This window comes from Penicillium robsamsonii (assembly GCF_028829455.1).
Source record: "Penicillium robsamsonii strain IBT 29466 chromosome Unknown utg000005l_segment0_segment0, whole genome shotgun sequence".
Classification (NCBI taxonomy): Eukaryota; Fungi; Ascomycota; class Eurotiomycetes; order Eurotiales; family Aspergillaceae; genus Penicillium; species Penicillium robsamsonii.
The window spans coordinates 906,398-925,252 of NW_026643223.1; the positions used below are offsets into that span (position 1 = coordinate 906,398).

Genomic DNA, 18,855 nt, shown 5'->3' on the forward strand with positions numbered 1-18,855 from the left:
TACGCACACCACAGAACTCATTGTCAGGGCAAAAAAGGATTTGGCGTGATACCATAAGGAGGCACCTGATGATTATCAATACACCGATGACTAAGGAGAGATATCATACCCATATATTAGTATTAGTACCTGATTTAGTGAGCCCTGATAGTCACTTTATGTTAACTATACATGTAACGGCATAGTCTATTCATATAGATTACAAGATCTTCCCTTTTGATTCGCCGAAACCACTATTTAGTAGTATTTGCCATGTACAATTATATTATATGCTGCCATGGAATAAATTAATCCACCCGTACTCAAGATACTGAGATTGGGGCAGCCCCAATCACCATTGCGTTGGTTTGGTGGATTTTCTGCTCTTCCTTTGACTGCTCGACTGCTAACAGTAAGCGCATAGAACGGATGTGTAGTTCTACTAAGTCAACACGGTATCCTCTCGATAGCAGCAGCAACTCACCTTGTAAAATAACCTCATACCCAACGCAAGAATCATCATTCCGATCATCCTGATGTACGAGCACTGGGAAAGACGGATCCCACGCCTTCGGGCGCACGCGCATTTTCAGCCCAACGGTCTTGCTTGTATCCACCCACAGTATACCCTCGTCGGAAGAAATACGAGCCTTTTCAGAGCCCTCTTCTAAGTTAGTCTCGGGAGTCTTCTTTATCTCTCCACTTTGACCACGCAACCACTCCCTCCATAACCGAACTACCCCGTCCTCAATAGTCGATGCACTCAATAGCAACGACGTCCCCGGCTTGACTTGCACTAGATTGACCACCACACATAACTGTGAGAAATCCTCATATCCATCTAAAGTAACCTCACGTATCACTGCATCATCTCCCTTGCCCTCTCGACCCCCATTCATGTCAGCCCGTATGAACCCCACCACCCCGGACAACAGAAGTATCCTACCTGGCGAGACACCGAAGTCAGAGCCATCTGTGTCTTGTTCTTCTTCATTGTTGCTTGCCTCTGGACGGAAGCGCGAATATAGGCCTGTCACTCTACCCAGTTGGTGGGCAGTATCGACATTCTCGTACAACGAGCCTGCGCCATCATGACGCTCGCTCAGTCCATCTGTACCGAGATATTTGCAGAAGACGTGTGGCTCGGTGAGCTTTGAGCTAGGGTGAAAGCATTCCAGCAGTAATTTGTATTCCTTGAGTGGTGTGCTGAGGAGTAGGCGGTAGTGGAGGATTCTTAGGACCAAGGCGTGGAGTCGGTGGTTGACTGATGTGAGTGGGAGTAGTGCCCTAGTTGAGAAGTCGGATAGGATTTGGACGAAAACCTAGAGACATATTTAGAGTCATTGGTCCATAGTATACTCTGTGGACATACTTCGTTGGGTAGCGAGTCCAAGGTCACCGCGGGGTTGGCGGGGTTCATAGTGACGGTTTGATTATTGTTAATTTGGGTTCAAGCTAGGAATAGAGGCCATATATGCTAGCTATTATACTCCAAGTGTTAATACAGCAGGTAACAAGTTCATGTGAGTTACACGGTGTTGCTGTTCATTGCCGTCCAACAGAATCCAAGATTGTACGGCCCGGATAGCCCCGGGCGATAAGCGATAAGCGACGTCATACTGCGAGATGGCGGGCATAAATTTCCCTTTTGGGCCTTTTGGTGTGCCAGTCCACAGCCAATCCACCACGTGGGGACCACAACCGGGGATTTTGATTGAACTGCGGCACTGAATTTCCTCTTTGGGCTGAATTCAGGTTAACCCGTTGTTCCGAAGGCGCATGTTTCCCCGGAAAACTGCGGGATCCCGATTCCTGGACGGCTCACCGAGAAAAAAAAGACATGCCAAGACGTTGTATACGTAGAATTGCTTGTATAACTTCGCAACATAGTCTCGATGTTTATATTAGGCGAGATCCGTTCCCTGTAGCAGTTGGCGTCGCTTAACTGTAACCTGACACATTCCTACTCCGGAGACCCCGCCTCCCCACCAAAGTCCAACCCAGACCCTTTCAATTATTTCTGCTTTCTTTTCTTTTCCTTCCTTATTTTCTCTCCAAGCTATTCTACCCTAGGATCACTCCAATCTACAGCAATGGAAAACGTACTCGACGACATCTCCCACCGGAGATATAACCCTCTCCGTGGCTCCTCCATCTTGGTCTCTCCCCACCGAACCAAGCGTCCCTGGCAGTGAGTATTGTCGGGATAAAACGATATTGTACAACAGACCAGCTAATCATACAATTTAGAGGAGCGCAAGAAAGCCCCTCTAAGACTACCCTGCCAAACTACGACCCCAAATGCTACCTCTGTCCCGGGAACGAGCGCGCCCAGGGCGATACCAACCCCAATTATGAGAGCACCTTCGTATTCGTGAACGACTACAGCGCAGTGAAGGAAGAACAGGCGGCCTATGAGCCCTCAAACCAGGATGGTACGTCCAACCGCCCAGCGCATCCGCACCGCAAGTACTAAGCTCATAAACTATAGAACTTGAATCGCGATTCCTCAAAGCCGAGCCTGTAACCGGCAAGTGCTATGTGCTCACCTTCTCATCCGCGCACAACCTCACACTCGCCGATCTGGCGCCCCGCGAGATCGTACCTGTGATCGACGCCTGGACAGAGATCTACACAGCACACCTATCCCCGACCTCGCCGCTAGTGAAGAATGCCCCCGCAACAACGCTGCAGCCCACATCCCACTCAACAAGCGCCACCAAGCCAAAGGAGCAGTATCGGTACATGCAGATCTTCGAGAACAAGGGCGCGGCGATGGGATGCTCGAACCCGCACCCGCACGGTCAAGTCTGGACGACTAGCTCAATGCCTGAAGAGCCCGCCGCCGAAATGGAGCAGCTGACCAAGTACCGCAAGCAACATGGCGGTAACCACATGCTGGAGGATTATGCGGCGCTGGAGAGCCGCAAGCAGGAGCGTGTTGTGTTTGAGAACGAGGCGTTTCTGGTTGTCTGTCCGTGGTGGGCGACATGGCCGTTTGAGACGATGATCGTTAGCCGCACACACAAGCGCGCGCTCGTGGATTTGTCCGAGGCTGAGAAGATGTTGCTTGCTGAGGCGATTGCGGAGACTACCCGTCGCTATGATAATCTCTTCGAGACGCACTTCCCTTACAGTATGGGTATTCACCAAGCCCCGCTTGATGGTACCGAGGAGGAGATTGAGGCTTCCTACCTGCACTTGCACTTCTATCCGCCTCTGCTGCGAAGCGCTACCGTGCGCAAGTTCTTGGTCGGTTATGAGCTTATGGCGGAGCCTCAACGTGATATCACCCCTGAGCAAGCTGCTGCTAAGCTGCGCGCTTGTGGTGGTGAGTTGTACAGGAAGAAGATTGATTCGTGAAGTGTCTTGGAATTAAAAAAAGAAAAAAGAAAGTGATCATGTCTGGATTGGGTTATACCAGAGTTGAAGATATTTCCTCTTATAGTATACATATGTATTATTTTCCCCGCCAAATATTTTGTGCCGAAGCATATGTTGTACATGGCTGTGGCGCATCATGCAATGCTCACTTTTCTCCATAGCTATTGGTTCGATGTATTATGTTGCGTCGATCCCCTGAAGCCAGATAATCTCCTTTTCCAAAATCAGGGTTTTAACCCAGGTACGCCGCACGTTGGGTGAGCATCCAAGCCAACGAAGACGATGCAACAATCAAAGGACTCAAGAACCGGCCTCCGATCGCGGCATCGCCGTAGATGAGCTCGCCAACAAAGTGTGCCAGCGCAATGCCGTACGTCCACATGCCAAGATCGTATGCGACAGAGTTTGTGATGTTGTAAGCAGCGGTCATGCGAATGACTGCAGAGAGGAATGTCCAGGTTCCGAAGACGCGGCCGGAGAGCGGGCTTGCGGGGACCTTGCCATTACTGTAGAGTTGGGAGGTATATTTTGGCGCACTGTAGGCTTGCACGCTGTTAAGAGCGGAGACGACCGAAACCTATACAGAAAGGTGGTGGTTAGTTACATTGGCGAATGGGTGTATTTAGTAGTTAGGGGTTCGGAGTGGCAGTGATAAACACGAGCAGAACTTACGAAGAAAAGCCATTTGGGAAGTAGGCCCTCGGACTGGGGAAAATAGGCGAGATATTGATCCATTTTTGAGTGAGAATTGGTTTGTTTTGGTTTGTTTTGGTTTGAAGGGAGTGTGGTTTTCTTGTTGACTTGGAGAGACCGAGGATGTTCGGAACTCTTGGCGTTGATCCCAACAAGTCTCTCGCATTGATTTGCTCAACTTTTTTTTCCCTTCTGTCAACCCCTTGCTATTCACATTTCTTTGCTCATTATGGATATCTCGAAGCATATTGAGTGTATCTCGAAATGGCCAAGCCATATTGGCCCGGGCTTACCTACTTATGGAGCGCTGTTCCTCCTGGCGACTGGTGGGCTGGTAATTGCCTGCAAGGTTTGGACGTTCGTGCGGGTGCTTCTCAGCCTGTTCGTGCTTCCGGGTAAACCGGTATGAAATTAGATATCCAGGTCCTCGCATTAAGAAGATGAAGCTGACTAAAATAATTGAATAGCTTCGCTCGTTCGGTCCCCCCGGTAGCTGGGCCGTGGTAACAGGCGCGTCAGACGGGCTAGGCAAGGAATTCGCGTTGCAACTGGCCAAGTCGAAATTCAACATCGTGCTCGTGTCGCGAACCGCCTCGAAGCTAGCAACCTTGTCTGAGGATATTAGCAAGCAGTTCCCGCAGGTGCAGACCAAGACTCTCGCAATGGATTTCGCGCGCAACTCCGATGCCGACTTCGAGGCGCTGAGCGAACTGGTGTCCGATCTGGACGTGTCTGTGCTAGTCAACAACGTCGGCCTGAGCCACTCGATCCCCGTTCCATTCGCGCAGACCCCCGCTGCAGAGATGGCCGATATTGTGACCATCAACTGCACCGGTACGCTGCGCGTCACTCAGCTTATCGTTCCTGGTATGATGCAGCGTCGCCGTGGGTTGATTCTGACCATGGGCTCTTTCGGCGGTCTCCTGCCTACACCTTTCCTCGCCACTTACTCCGGCAGCAAGGCTTTCCTTCAGCACTGGTCTACTGCTCTTGGTGGCGAGTTGGCCCCCTACGGCATTGACGTGGAACTTGTTCAAGCCTACCTGATTACCTCTGCCATGTCCAAGATCCGTCGTGCCTCGGCTTCCATCCCCACCCCGCGCGCTTTCGTCCGCTCCGTGCTCTCGAAGATTGGTCGCAGCGGTGGTTCGCCTTCCTATGCTTACAGCTCGTCGCCCTACTGGAGTCATGGTATCATGGCTTGGTTCTTGACTTCTGTTTCTGGGACTATGGGTAAGCTTGTTCTCGGGCAAAACAAGTCTATGCACGAGAGCATTCGGAAGCGCGCTCTCCGCAAGGCCGAGCGTGAGAATGCTAAGAAGAGCACTTGATTTGCTCAGTTTGCTGCTGTTGGATATAGGGAGCATGCAAGAGTTATACTTTTCTTCTCGGGCGTGATCTATATATTATTCAAAATGCAGGGTTCGAATGAGTGTAATTAACAAAAGAACCACACTCATCGGACTAATGGGAATAGTATTGATACCAATGGCCAGCGTATTCTACGCCAAGAAGCTTGGTTCATTCTAGTACGAAAAACAAATAAAAGATACTGGATTCTATCACCAACCTCCTTAAGCTACATCGGAAACTTAAAAGAGTAGAACTCTTATCGATAAGTCCTTATCACCCCACTTTTCTCAACGTAAACGGACCGATCTCATGCCCATAACGACTCGCTATATATGCCACTAAGTTGAAACATTCGAGAACTTTATATCCGGACTCATGTCTCAAATCACCCACTCCGGCAGTGGCACTGGCCCCTCAGACAAAGCCACAGAATCAAAGACATCAATCTGTGACAATCGCATTCATCTCCTCCTTGCCGCAACGGGCTCAGTCGCGACAATCAAAATAGCCAATATCATCAGCGCACTCTCCCCTCATACCCACAAGCTCTCAATAAGGGTAATCCTCACCACCAAAGCCAAGCAATTCCTAGCCGGCCAGTCCGCCGAGCAGCCCCCCGTCTCGTCCCTCGTTTCCCTCCCTGGCGTGGAAGCCGTCTACGACGACGACGCGGAGTGGGGGCCAGAACCCTGGCGCCGCGGTGTTGACATCTTGCACATCTCCCTCCGACGCTGGGCAGATATCCTTGTTATTGCTCCTCTTTCCGCAAACACCCTAGCCAAGCTCGCCAATGGACTTAGCGATAATCTGTTAACGTCTGTATGTCGGGCATGGGATACATACGGCCAGGTTGACGGGAAAAGAAAACGAATTGTAGTCGCGCCGGCTATGAATACGGCTATGTGGCGACACCCAGTGACGGCTCAGCATATCCGGGTGCTAGAGGAAGAATGGGGGGTTCGAAAAGATGAGAATACGGGAGAGGAGACGGGCTGGTTTGAGGTTCTACAACCGCAGTCGTCCAAGGTGTTGGCTTGTGGGGACGTGGGGAGTGGCGCTATGTTGGAATGGACCGAGATAGTCAAGGTTATTGAAGATAGGTTAGGGTTGAGTGATGAGAATTCATCTTAGAGTAGTTGAGATTTCCTCCTGGATTTTAATTTACCACATCTTGCTCCAAGTTACATACTACCAGCTGATATTGTAAGATAGCAATCCAATAGCCACACGGGTTGTGGGAGAAGTCTAGTGCGAGGAGTCTAGTGCGAGGAAACAGCCTTGCAGCCTTTATTGGCGAGAAACCAAAATGAACGTCACCCAGCTGGAGGTGTCATTGCATCAACAATGGGAAATACCAGGACAAATGATCTGGATGAAGCTTGGCTTGTCATTTTACCTTTTTTGTATTGTTTTATCTCCTATTTCTACCTCTTTGCTTCTTGAATAATTTATCTACATTCTCGCATTCCATTAGTGATTGATCATTAACTATACCCACCTGGTAGTACACATCTCATCTACAGGCAGCTGAGGTGTATTCTAAATTAGGTCTCGCATCTCGGCAATTACATTAACGCTATATGGATAGTTTCCAAAGTCTATCGATCAACTAGGACCAAACCCCCTGATTCGTGCTTTGAGCCCTTTCCCCTGAACTCTGGGCGCTGAGTCCACCTGAATGATCCCTGGTAGAGCTTTTGCCCACTCTGTATTTGTATTTTTGAAATCTGCAAGTACCGTTGGCTAGCCCCCTGAAACCCCGAACACAACAAGGTGACTGAATGTAAGTTGAATATACGTAGCATGACACGCTAAAGATGCCAGCTTTTTCACTGGGTCGCTTGTTATGCAACTTCCTTCGCCTTCTGGGCGCCCAATCCAAAATGGTCTGTTAGATTCGAGGTCATCACAGGGGGTCCCGGCGTTATAGTCTTGAGATAATGAAGTCTTCTCGTCTGTAGTCCTATTCTTGGCCTTGTCCGTAATAACCATGCCCACCATTTCTTTGCGAGAGCTGGTCCATCGGTGAAGACGAAATTGGGGCTGCAGCTCGAAGAAAAGACGCGGAGAGAGTCCTTTCAGTGACAGTGGAGGTAGATACGCCCCTACTACTGTATATTGAGAGGTTTGGGTATTTTTTCCAGTAACAAGCACCACATGGGGGTGTGGATCACTTGTACAAGCTTCAGCTATATCAATCACCGTTGGTATCTCATCCTTTGGTGATGCTTTGATCGACTCGAGGGCAATCCACCTTTCTTCTTCTGTCGGCCCGTTCAAGCCCGTAATAGGTTGAGGCACAAATAGTGAGATAGCGCCGAGGACTTGATCCGAGATGCTATTTGGTATGTGAGGCTGAAACTCGCAATGTCCGGGCATGGGAGGCTGAAAGAAAACTTTCCACATTTGTGAAAATTTCACATGCAGATTTGGCTACGAAAGATCAGCAACATTAACTGAATCTCGAGCTATACTCACGAGGGTTTGAAAAATAATACTCACTAGTAAATGTAGTATCAAGATAGCTTGATCAAATTCAAGATAATCTCGGTCCTGACCACCAATCGAGTCTGTTAGGATGTTGGGTAGCCTGTCATTTACATCCACTTCCTCGAAGCTGCCAAATGATGTAGACACATGTGGTCCTAGTCGAATAAGGATACTAAGTAACATCACGAAATCTTTTCGAGCTAAGCGACGTCTACTTTGAATAATATCCCCGGTAACTAGGTGCCTTGCAGCAGGAAACACTTGTCCTGGAACGGGAACATTAGGCATAGACCAAGGTTGCACCATGCCCACCGGCAGTCTCTTCCACAAGGAAATTCAATTCATCCTCCATTAGGGCGGTGGATCGTTCTGGGACTGCGATGCTTCTGAAAATTCTTTTTACTTTAGCCTGGCGAATGAGGTTCTCGTCATTGTAAAACTGCCAGTGGACGTCGATCTCTGCTAACAGGCCTAAGAGATCAGCACCTTGGGCGATGAGTATCAGAACGGCGCGCTGAAACGCTTCCAGGTCAACTTTCCCATTTGTTAAATCTTGTGGGAATGGGTGAAATGCATGGAAATGAAATGATCTCCACGGCAGTAGAGTTGTGAAGTGAGACCTTGCAAGGCCAGGATGTGTTGCTTCATATGTTCTTTAAAGCTATCCTCATTCCAATCTAAAATCTCCGTTAGTTCATATAATCGAAATCTGGGAATGAAAATTATATGGTAATTATTTCCTTACATCGTTTCCTGGTGCATGGGTCTTCATGGGCGTAGTTGTGGAAGGTTTTCTCTACATCCGCCCACTCTCCTTCCCATTGTTTTCGCTCCGATATTTTTCGCTCCAATGTTCTTGACTTCAATGCTTCAAGGAGTTCCTTGAGGATAGATTCTAGATCAGTTGGTGTCCAGTCAGCTGAGGGTCCATTTTGAGAATAAGTAGAATTAGACTAGAGCATAGACTAACCTTGCGTAGCATCTCGAAGATATCTTTTACTGCATGAACTCCCACTCCAGGGAAACAGAGCATCCCACAAGTTCCCTGGGACTTGGTTGAACATTGTTGACACTTCAAAAGAGACCAACAATTATAGAATGTGTTGATAAAAGAGTGACAGAGGTTTAATAAGGATCAATGCTTTCCCTACGACATATTTCGTTTAAAGGGGTGTTACCTAAAGGGGACTAGTGTGGACGGGAGAGCAGCGTTGCCATTGTTGGAAGACAATCACTTCAATCTTCAGCTCTTAAGCTGGTATTTCTTGCCACTGGGTAGACTGGGTAGACTTAACCTATGGGGCCGTTGATAGCCATTTCGAGGAGAAACTGGAGAAACTCTTCACCTTGGCCCACGTTAGCTCTAGGTTTGCCAAGCGAGAGAGGGTTCGTAATGTAGGTACTTTTTGAGGCTGCGATGTGAGAGTGATTGCTGATTTACCTCCCTAACATTTCATAGCTATCTGATTGAGACCCGGAATACGATCTTTCGACCGTCGATAGCTCCATCTCTGGATTCTGATTAGATCGTGTCACAATAAATGTTGTCGAATCATTCCCCTTCCGTGAGAGCATCATCCCTTCACTGTGCGTAGGCATGGATCTTCTATGTCTCTTTGAGCTATTTTGCCTAGCTTTAACCTCGGAGGCCGACTCCCCTGTATGCGAGGGATAGCGAGAAGAAGATTTCTTGAAGTGTCCGTTTGCTAGTTTGTAGAGAAAGGGGAGATTCGCGCAAGTGATTCCGCAAAGTGGCTCGTATATAGACAGAATTCCGAGGGGAACACCGGCCCCTAAATCTTCCATCAGCTTCGCGAATTGAATCGTGGGGAGATTTCATTTGGACGTACAAGTGAAGTCGGACGACCCTTGTGAGACCACAACGGTTAAGCGAGCAAGAGTAACGCCGCATGTGCTACACCCATTAGAAGAAACTTTCGGAGAGCGGGCCGGATAACTTACAATAGACCAACGGCAAAAACACATGCGATCTCAAATTTTCGCCGTCGATTAATGTGCAGTCTGAAGATAATCGGGAGCGGGAGAAGAAACACCCATACGTCGGTGACCAGGTTTGTAATGTTGGTGAAGTAGGAGAATGCCACCAGATCTATACAGGTGCCCGTCACATCGAGATCCCAGATTGTCTCGATAGGGATACACTCAAGCCCTAAGCCGATCTCCATAGTCGCGAGCCAGCAAATGATAAAGACTGCGGTGCCAATGACAACTCGGCGAAAGATAACCGTGCTGAAAATGCGATAGTAAAGTCCAAGAATCGAAAGTTTAATGCATGCAATGGCCCAGTCGTAGAAATGACTAAAGACATAGTCGCCCTAAAGAATCCAGCATGTTCAGTATGTAAATTGGTATGATGAAGATTTTTGAAATCACCCGAAAGAAACCCTCGACTTCCTGGGTACTGAGAGTAGCTTGGTGTTTACCGAATCCATAGGGTGGACCTATAGTAAAGTTCAATATGAGTCAATACATATCTTGACATAACAACCTACCGTAAACCAAGCCACTTATACATAACCCAACCGATATTCCCTACACTAGCAGTATTAGAAAATGATAATTGGAGAGAAAAGAAAAACGAGGAAAGGAAAAGAAATGTTGGCTCAGACTGTAGAAAAAAGAATCATATAATCATCAAAGTTGATAGGACTTTTGGACGAGGGTCGTAGTACGACGAAAAGCCGGAGCCCGGTGAACAAAATCATAAATGGAATAGGAATTGAATATAACACAGTCACGATTGTGACCCGCGACGCACTCAAGTCGACTTCCCCCGCCATTATAGTCGGGTTCGACATGGGTCAGTGAAAGGCTAAGGGGCGAGTCCATGGAGAGGAATTGGGGAGAAGTGTTCCTAAAACACTCCGACCGTATGCGCGATAGGAATATTAACGCTTACGCGGTAGAGTGTATGGAGTACCTATTGCATTAGTGCCCAAGTCGTACTATTCCCGAGTATACTTTTAGCCCCCATGTTACTCCGAGGTGGTGCCGTGTTGCAGATAGTACTTTTGAACATATCTTGCGTATGTGAATAAAGGCTGGTCAATCACAATTTGCATCGCTTACACTAACTAGGATTGTCCTGGCTAAATTTGACACTAACAGCACTAATCATTCATAGTATGTGGTTTTACATTTACAATGTCTATGTTGTATAGATACCCCTTTAATTGGTGGAGGGAACAATGTGGTTTCGGATAACAGCCGGGACAGCCGCCCAGGTGCATCCACTCGCTTACGAGTTACGTTAGGGGCTCCAGGTATGTTCACGTCTCAAATAGAAATAATAGAATTACCTCCTTTCCTTCTTTCCTTCTTTCCAACCCTCGCCCATCTCAACATGAAAAGTAGTAGTATGGGTTCCACAGGGATAAGCAGCCTTGTTCTTCTGGCTCTCACCATTGCCCCGGCTGGTATAGCTACTCCTGTCCAAACACCGAGCCCGGTGGTTGATTTAGGTTATGCTACTTACCAGGGATACTATGACAACACCTATGACCTCAGTGTCTTCAAAGGGTGAGAAACATACCGCATTGGGCTTGAGGAAACATTCTGTTTTACTTATTGTTTGATAGGATTCGATATGCGGCCCCTCCCGTTGGAAAGCTGCGATGGCAAGCGCCACAGGCCCCTCTAGTGAACAGGACATCTATCCAGCCTGCCACTGAACAGCCTCCAATTTGCCCACAGTCCGGTGGTGCAAAACTTCCAGAAGTATATGGCTTCAATTCAGCCCTCGGCAATGAGGACTGCTTGTTCTTGAATGTATATGCTCCGCCCAGGGCGGAAGATCTCCCTGTCCTCCTTTGGATTCGTAAGTCTATGCACTATTCAAATATCAATGGATTCGACCGAAAGAAAACGTTCTAAGCGTTTATAGATGGCGGTGGATACGGATTGTTTGGGGCCGTATACGACCCTAGTGAGTTGATCAGCACGAATGACAACGGGTTCATTTCAGTTATAATCCAGTACCGACTCGGAGCCTTTGGCTTCTTGTCATCAGAAGACGTGCACAGGCACGGGAAGACCAATGCAGGTCTGCTTGACATGCGTTTCGCCCTCGAGTGGATTCAGGAGCATATCGAGAAATTTGGCGGTGATGCCTCCCGCGTCACAATCGCCGGCGAATCTTCTGGGGCCGGCTCAGTGATGCTACAAGCGATGGCTTACGGGGGTCGCGAGGATAACTTATTCAATAACGTAAATTTACAGCGCTGTGAAATCCCAGACGGTATAGCTAACTTGCATAGGTTATTGCCGCCAGCCCGTATTCCACGGCCTTGCATCAGTACGATGGTAAAGTGCCGACAAGTCACTATGAAGATTTTGCGGCACGAGCAGGGTGTCGCAATTGGGATCAGTCCGAGGCAGCGGTATTTGACTGCCTCGTCAATGCCGACACCGACACTTTGCAATACGCCAGTGCAAATGTCTCCATTTCAGGAGAATGGGGTACCTGGGCCTTTCTACCTGTGGTCGATGGCGACTTTATTCAGAAACTGCCGTCTAAGCAATTACTCGAAAAGAAAGTGAGCGGCAAGCGAGTTTTATCTGGGGTAAGTTCATTGGCCAAATTTCCGTGCCATCATATAGGCTTCCTTTATGCTAACTCTTCCAGAACAATGCCAACGAGGGTGTCCCACTTAGTCCGCCCTCTGTGAACACCACTGCCGGCTTCCTGAGTTATGTCCACTCTGCTTTCCCCTTGTTCTCTCGCAGTGATTATTCTCGCCTGTTGGATATATACAAGGTCCAGGACAGCTCTCCCGAAAACACTGGGCCCCGATATGACACACTGGGTGATCGTGGTCCAACCGCTCTGAACCAATCAGAAATGGCAACTGGTCTCCAGCAGACAGTCTTCAACATATATGCCGAATCATCCTTTGACTGTCCCTCTTACTGGCTTGCGGATGCTTTCGCTGGAGGTAATACCAAAGAGAGTTGGAAATATCAGTACTCTATCACTCCTTCATATCACGGGGCGGATTTGAGCGCGTACTTCTCGGTTGGGGCGACTACGCCTACTCGCGGTTTGATCGATGCCTTCCAGAAGATTTGGGGCAATTTTATCATCAACGATACCCCAGTCATCTCTATAATCGACGCAAAGGGTGGGGCAGACAATGCCACTGTACCTGAGGGTGTCTACGGAGATATCTCCTGGCCAAAGTGGAATAGCATATCCCCTGTCTTAATGAACCTGAACACCACAGGCGGAACAACCGTTTACGTCGAAGTTACTGATAGCCTCTCTTACTGGCTCCAAGAAGGACCTGGTGTCACAAATGAGTTCAGCCTGGCAGATGCATCGAAGTGGGAAGGTGGCCGTGGTAAGCGCTGTGAGTTCTGGAGAAGTGTTGGGTCACGCGTGCCATCGTAAGCGATTTGGTCGCTTTTTATTGAAAGCTAGGCCGTAAAGATGCCTCTGAGTATTTTATTGCTTGAAAATACAAGCGCTCTGTATATATATCTTGACATACATAGAAAAGCCCTCTGTGCGGCTTATTTCACACCTTTTCTTTTTATCTTTTTCTACTGTCTAGGTATGTAAAACTGAGAATAGGATACCCATCTACCCAATATTGACCACTTTGTCTTCCTCCCATCAAGTGTCTAAAGTCGAAGCCAGCAGAAACATATCATGTGAAATTCGGTTTCAGGAGGTTCTTGCTCTTGGTGTTCCATCTCTCTTACGTTCGATGTAGCTATGCATTCATATATATATAAGCTCATCGCTGCACCACCACAAGCGAACCGGCAACCCCATCCATGTCTATTCATTTTTAAATGGCTTTCTTTTCAACCAAAACGCGATTGAATCTAATAAGTTGAATCAAGGTCTATCTGGACATGCATTTCTCTTATGGCCCCCTGAACTCCGCTACCCCCTCTTCCCTATATGACTCGTCTGTGGCCCCGCGTCTACAATCCGAGCTGCCCTCCCTCGTCCGGCCCTGCTTTCCTCCTCAGCCCATGATCATGGCGTCAGATGTCAATCGGCCGGCCTGTATTGACCTCTGCGCATGCAGGTGCATTCGCCATACACTTTTTCAGGATAATCATTCCTATGCAGCGGGACTGCAAATCTGGCTTAGGGCCGGCACACCGCGCGAGAGCCTTGTCAACCCTGGCTGGTAGCGCTCGCCTCAATCTAGAACCGAAGATGACCGGATCAGATTACTTATTTAATAGACTGATCAGACTGTCTCAGCCGTGATTCGTGTCAGCCGGTTCTTGCTCAGTCGGCCCAGTTAAGTGATAAATTTGGAATTTTCTTTTTACGATGACTGTAATAGTTAACGGCGGTCATATCGAGGTTCAACTACAAAGCGGCAAGGCAAAGCCCTAGGCCGCGCGCAAACATCCTTTCCCAAATTGACGAAGATATCCTTGCGGTTGAGAAAGGCAAACGAGCTTGAGCACACCAAGATGTCGTCATCCCCATCCGAGGGGCGCGCAAAATGAAGCCCTATGTTGCCTGTAAATTCCTTCAAGTCTGCTTTATATTGCTTTCGGCTCCAACCAGCGTGCTGCTGCAGTTCGTGGATTCTCCGTAGAAGTTTCCTCTCCGGGATACTGCCAGGGTCCGCGTAGTCCACCAGGACGGTCTTCTCCCTTATGTGGTGTGATTCTTCGAATTCCCATGCCTCCAAACCAAACCCTTCGACGGTGACAGTCCCCGGATTAACATTTTCCTGCTTAGGGTAGCTCTCGAGGTCAAATAGCACAGGGTCGTCTTTGTAGTAATTGGAATCGAATTGATCTACGTTTTTCCGTCTCCCAAAAACCCTCTTGTAGTAGGCGTCTTACGCACGGTTAGTTGAACGATACATAAGCCAAGGAGAATTTTCTCACCGAATACTGCATGTGAGCTTGCCACGAACCCTTTACTACGTCGGACCCACCAGTTACTCTGTTTTCTACTCCCCCAGGAGCAGTGCACGGTGACTTTTGACCCATACTGATCGGTGAAAAGAAGAGTAGAACTACCTTTGCACCTCAACTAACCGTAAGGGTCGGAAGGGTCGATGGATTGTAACCCTCATCGACCCGCATGACCCCCCCCGCAGTTATATAATTTTTCGACGTCTTTGCTCTTTTAGCTGGGAAAAATGGGTTATTTATCTCTGTTTTGTTTTTTACAGCTATTGCGTTAACCTATAGGTATTTCATTGGATACTCTATTAATATAATGAATTATAGAGAAATAGTCATATAGAAGTAAATAGTAGATATAGTTAGACCGAGCAGTAATCTCAGTAATTAGAGCATACAGCCTTGAGCGTTCCCTTCTTCAATATATATACGGATAATATTCCTTATAAGAAATGTATTTTATTCTCAAATATCTTCAATTAGCTATAAGGTGGACTTATTTTATATTAGGAAGACAAGAGAATTATATTTAAACCATTCACACTCTTAACGTAGAGATATATAAGTTAGGCTTCCGCACAACCCAACCAGACCCAGCATAAATCCAGGCTGGGGCCCCAATTGGGTTATGTGGGAAAAAATACAGCATATTTTACCACTAGACCACATAAAAACCAAGGTAACTATATGGTGCCTCGAGGCGCCATATCTGACATTTGATAGGTTATAGATAATACTACATGTTGCTTCTTTAGCAGCTTTATGAACGCCAAAAGTTTGGTTTTGCTGGGGCCCCAGCGTATGATTTAGATGGCTGGGATATTAACCTGTTTTGAGAGATGACTCATGCCAAACATAGATAAAAGCCCTAGTGTCGTTTCACCACGTTGCACGCGTTTTCCATACCGAGTACAGGGGTTCTGGGCTTGGCTGGGGCGAAAGAACCATGCCACAATATAAGCAAGCAGGTACAACCAACTGCTATCTGCGAGTGCTAGCCCTTTAAAAGTGGTGGGTTCCTTTGAAAAGTGCTATTCGCAAAATTAACTTGAACATATACTTCACCATTGCTCTCGATGGACCATGCAAATCTCACCAGTCGCGCCGCCGAAATTGCTGAGGTTGTTCGCAGCCTAGCAGGCGATCTGTCCTCACAAGGAGTCCGCGAGCCTTCGTTCGAACATGGATTACCCGCTGTGCTGCAGACCGATGCACCAGATTCAAATGCCCTGGCCGCACGCATGAAGCTCCTGGGGTTACTAGATGAGTTACGTGATCTCTTAACCGATCCAGCACTCTTGGGTAGCCCTGAATTGGTGAGTAAAGAGGAAATTACACTTTTCAAGCGAACTAACTTCTTTAGCGTAACCCTTCTTTGAGTATATTGGCATTGATTCGTCTGAAGATCTTTGAGAATTTTCCGAGTGATGGAGCCACCATTAAAGATCTAGCACAGCGCGTTGATCGCAATGAGAATATTGTTCGCCGGTTGATGTCTCATGCCGCCACCTATCATGTCTTCTTTCAAGAAAAGCCTGATTTTTTCATCCACACAGCTGGCTCCCGTGTTCTAACGGAGAATGAGGGTATGCGCTCTTGGATGCTGGTCGGACTTGGCGAGACCATGCCCGGTGCCCTTAAAGTATGTACCTATACCAGGCTCCTGTTCATACCAAAGCTGATATCCCCAGATTGGCGAAGCTGTATTGCAGCACAATGACTCTGAAGAGCCACAACATAGCGTAATCATCCCCGGTGACTTTTTAATGCAAGTTAGCTAATGGCAGCAGGGATGGAGTATACAAAATGGCACTGATCTCCCGGTCTTTCAAGCCCTCGCCAACATGCCTGAACGTGCGCAGGTCTTTGCTACAGCCATGAGCTGGCTTACTCAGCTACCTGGATACTCACCGCAGTATCTAGTAGATCACTTCCCATTCGGATCTGGAGATATCACGGTCGTCGATGTTGGCGGTGGCATCGGCCATATTGCTCGTGCGCTCGCGGATCACTGCCCCACCATTCAGTGCATTGTACAAGATCGCCCGGAGGTTATTGCTCAGGCAAAAGAAGCTTTGCCGATTGACCTCCAGGATCGTATCCGCTTCCAAGCCCATGACTTTTTTCAAAACCAACCGGTGCATGGCGCTGATGTTTATTTATTGCGTCATGTACTGCATGACTGGTCCAATAAATACGCGCGAAAGATCCTGCAGGCTCTGATACCAGCTTTAAAGCCCGGGGCCAAGGTGGTACTAAATGATCGTATCATTCCCGGCTATGGAGAGGCACATTACTTGAAAGAGCGTGAAGCACGGTACGAACTTTATATTCACTGACGATGGGGCTATATACTGATAAAAAGAACCAGGGACTACGATATGTACATGCTTGGTTTGCAGAATGCTCAAGAGCGCACGCCAGGTGATTGGAAAGCTCTTTTTAGTGATACAGACTCGCGATTTAATGTTACGAGAATATCCCAGCCATCTAAATCATATCTCTCCATTATGGAGGTGACCTGGGAGGGCTGATATGCGAAGAATTCAAGGCAGTGTCATTAGAAAATCTAAGATGTATTGATCAAGCGAGAGAAAATTATGTCCTGCTGCTTTTAAAAGCAATGCAATTGATGCCAACATTGCAAATATTGATGGGGAATTGCCATTGCATATAATTTCATAGGACATACCAATACAAAAATAAATGCAATAAAAGCAGACCTGACCACAAGCACGGAGAACATACAAAAGTGCTGAAAAACAGACGTCATAGCCGATGACAGTTATAGAACTTCTTCACAGATAGAGCGTATGGACTGAGCAATTGTGTATAGTCAACGAAAGTTGTTCACCAAAGTGTGATGCCCATGACTATCAAACTTATATATGTCTTTCCACGTCTCATCCATCTGACCGTATAGGATCGCGAGTGACTAGAAAATCACTCGAAGTAAGGCTTTAAGAAAACCATCTTTCTTTGCTGCAGACTTGGGAAATATTTTTCCAGTGTTGAAAGTGTACTCTCTCAATGCCCCGGGACCAGAAAAACGCTTGACTTTCTTTCCTGATCTTCGGGAATCAACCAAGTCAACTAGATTAACGTGGACCTTTGCAAGAGCCTTCTTGGATCAGCATCATAACATCTGGGGGATAATAGAAGATATAATTATCACCTTTCGGCATTGAGTAATACTCTCGATTGGACTCTGAACTTTCACTTCCACGCATAGTGCCTGCCAGTTTTCTAGCTTTGTCGCGTCGGTACCGAAGTGAGAATTGAATTCGGATACGAGAAATTTCGCACGCTCGCTTCTGTATTTTTTCGAGCCTTGGCTCCAGTTCCTTTCAGATGCTAGGCGATCAAACTCGGTGATTGCAGAAGTTGATCCAGCAGTTTGAAAGTTTGGGAAGCGAGAGAAATAGTTTGAGTTCTCCATCTTAAACTCGACTGCGGTGTAGAAATTGCAAGGTAGATGTAGAGAAAGATTGTTCGGTAGAATTTAGCTAGGGGTCTTGCGGAATTTATACCTGAGTCAATCCAATGTATTACGTAGGTAGGCCTTTATCCCGGGCTTCATTTGCCTCAATTTCGAGCAGCGCAGTGACAGGGGTCTCTAGGCACAGCACGGCAACAGGTAAGGCTCACAACTGACAAGTTATACAAGCCACGCGCATCGGCGGGACCGGCACTAATAAGATTTGTGGAGATCTTATGGTACGAGTGGATGAGACGAATTGATATGGATCTTAGATAAAGTAATATTCCTATTTGTTCCAAATTCCGTTCTCCATTATATCTTTATTCACCGAGTGATCTATCTTAAAATTGGGATAAGGATTCCCGGCCGCCTTGGGTATTCCAAAATCATGCGAGTGCTATCAGCCAAGGCTGGCCTCGAGGCAGATTTGGTGTCCAGTTGCGCAGTTCATCTACATCATCATTGCCATTCATTGGAGCAATAGTGGTAGACCTTGCGTAAAGGGACTTAGTTGAAAATCTAATATCATATTTGCGGCAGCCTACCGCGTAATTCTGTAAAGGAGTCTG

The 18,855-nt window shown here is 47.5% G+C and overlaps 9 protein-coding genes across 9 annotated transcripts; 5 read left to right on the plus strand and 4 right to left on the minus strand.

Annotated features, from left to right (window-relative positions):
- Positions 1 to 302: 302 nt before the first annotated feature.
- On the minus strand, positions 303 to 1,399 carry N7447_008380 (uncharacterized protein; the record flags this gene model as incomplete). The annotated part of the gene is made up of 2 exons (XM_057232642.1): positions 303 to 1,301; positions 1,352 to 1,399. 2 exons carry the CDS (start codon positions 1,397 to 1,399, stop codon positions 303 to 305), a joined length of 1,047 nt encoding a protein of 348 aa, XP_057082184.1.
- A 673-nt stretch (positions 1,400 to 2,072) lies between these two features.
- On the plus strand, positions 2,073 to 3,342 carry N7447_008381 (UDP-glucose:hexose-1-phosphate uridylyltransferase; the record flags this gene model as incomplete). Its single annotated transcript, XM_057232643.1, has 3 exons — positions 2,073 to 2,170; positions 2,230 to 2,414; positions 2,471 to 3,342. The coding sequence occupies 3 exons, from the start codon at positions 2,073 to 2,075 to the stop codon at positions 3,340 to 3,342; spliced, it is 1,155 nt and encodes a 384-aa protein (XP_057082185.1).
- A 253-nt stretch (positions 3,343 to 3,595) lies between these two features.
- Positions 3,596 to 4,098, minus strand: N7447_008382 (Erg28 family protein; the record flags this gene model as incomplete). Its single annotated transcript, XM_057232644.1, has 2 exons — positions 3,596 to 3,940; positions 4,036 to 4,098. 2 exons carry the CDS (start codon positions 4,096 to 4,098, stop codon positions 3,596 to 3,598), a joined length of 408 nt encoding a protein of 135 aa, XP_057082186.1.
- A 187-nt stretch (positions 4,099 to 4,285) lies between these two features.
- On the plus strand, positions 4,286 to 5,387 carry N7447_008383 (ketoreductase; the record flags this gene model as incomplete). The annotated part of the gene is made up of 2 exons (XM_057232645.1): positions 4,286 to 4,459; positions 4,524 to 5,387. The coding sequence occupies 2 exons, from the start codon at positions 4,286 to 4,288 to the stop codon at positions 5,385 to 5,387; spliced, it is 1,038 nt and encodes a 345-aa protein (XP_057082187.1).
- A 397-nt stretch (positions 5,388 to 5,784) lies between these two features.
- On the plus strand, positions 5,785 to 6,540 carry N7447_008384 (Flavoprotein; the record flags this gene model as incomplete). Its single annotated transcript, XM_057232646.1, has 1 exon — positions 5,785 to 6,540. The coding sequence occupies one exon, from the start codon at positions 5,785 to 5,787 to the stop codon at positions 6,538 to 6,540; it is 756 nt and encodes a 251-aa protein (XP_057082188.1).
- A 1,639-nt stretch (positions 6,541 to 8,179) lies between these two features.
- Positions 8,180 to 10,718, minus strand: N7447_008385 (uncharacterized protein; the record flags this gene model as incomplete). Its single annotated transcript, XM_057232647.1, has 6 exons — positions 8,180 to 8,433; positions 8,645 to 8,794; positions 9,750 to 9,814; positions 9,862 to 10,235; positions 10,294 to 10,361; positions 10,679 to 10,718. Coding segments are annotated over 5 exons (549 nt in total). The 3' UTR covers positions 8,180 to 8,433; positions 8,645 to 8,792.
- A 545-nt stretch (positions 10,719 to 11,263) lies between these two features.
- On the plus strand, positions 11,264 to 13,309 carry N7447_008386 (putative carboxylesterase; the record flags this gene model as incomplete). The annotated part of the gene is made up of 5 exons (XM_057232648.1): positions 11,264 to 11,439; positions 11,499 to 11,737; positions 11,804 to 12,126; positions 12,177 to 12,482; positions 12,545 to 13,309. 5 exons carry the CDS (start codon positions 11,264 to 11,266, stop codon positions 13,307 to 13,309), a joined length of 1,809 nt encoding a protein of 602 aa, XP_057082190.1.
- Positions 13,310 to 14,225: 916 nt separating this feature from the next.
- N7447_008387 (uncharacterized protein) lies at positions 14,226 to 14,889 on the minus strand (the record flags this gene model as incomplete). Its single annotated transcript, XM_057232649.1, has 2 exons — positions 14,226 to 14,734; positions 14,814 to 14,889. The coding sequence occupies 2 exons, from the start codon at positions 14,887 to 14,889 to the stop codon at positions 14,226 to 14,228; spliced, it is 585 nt and encodes a 194-aa protein (XP_057082191.1).
- A 992-nt stretch (positions 14,890 to 15,881) lies between these two features.
- On the plus strand, positions 15,882 to 17,339 carry N7447_008388 (uncharacterized protein; the record flags this gene model as incomplete). Its single annotated transcript, XM_057232650.1, has 5 exons — positions 15,882 to 16,121; positions 16,169 to 16,447; positions 16,497 to 16,547; positions 16,596 to 17,122; positions 17,177 to 17,339. 5 exons carry the CDS (start codon positions 15,882 to 15,884, stop codon positions 17,337 to 17,339), a joined length of 1,260 nt encoding a protein of 419 aa, XP_057082192.1.
- Between the last annotated feature and the right edge of the window lie 1,516 nt (positions 17,340 to 18,855).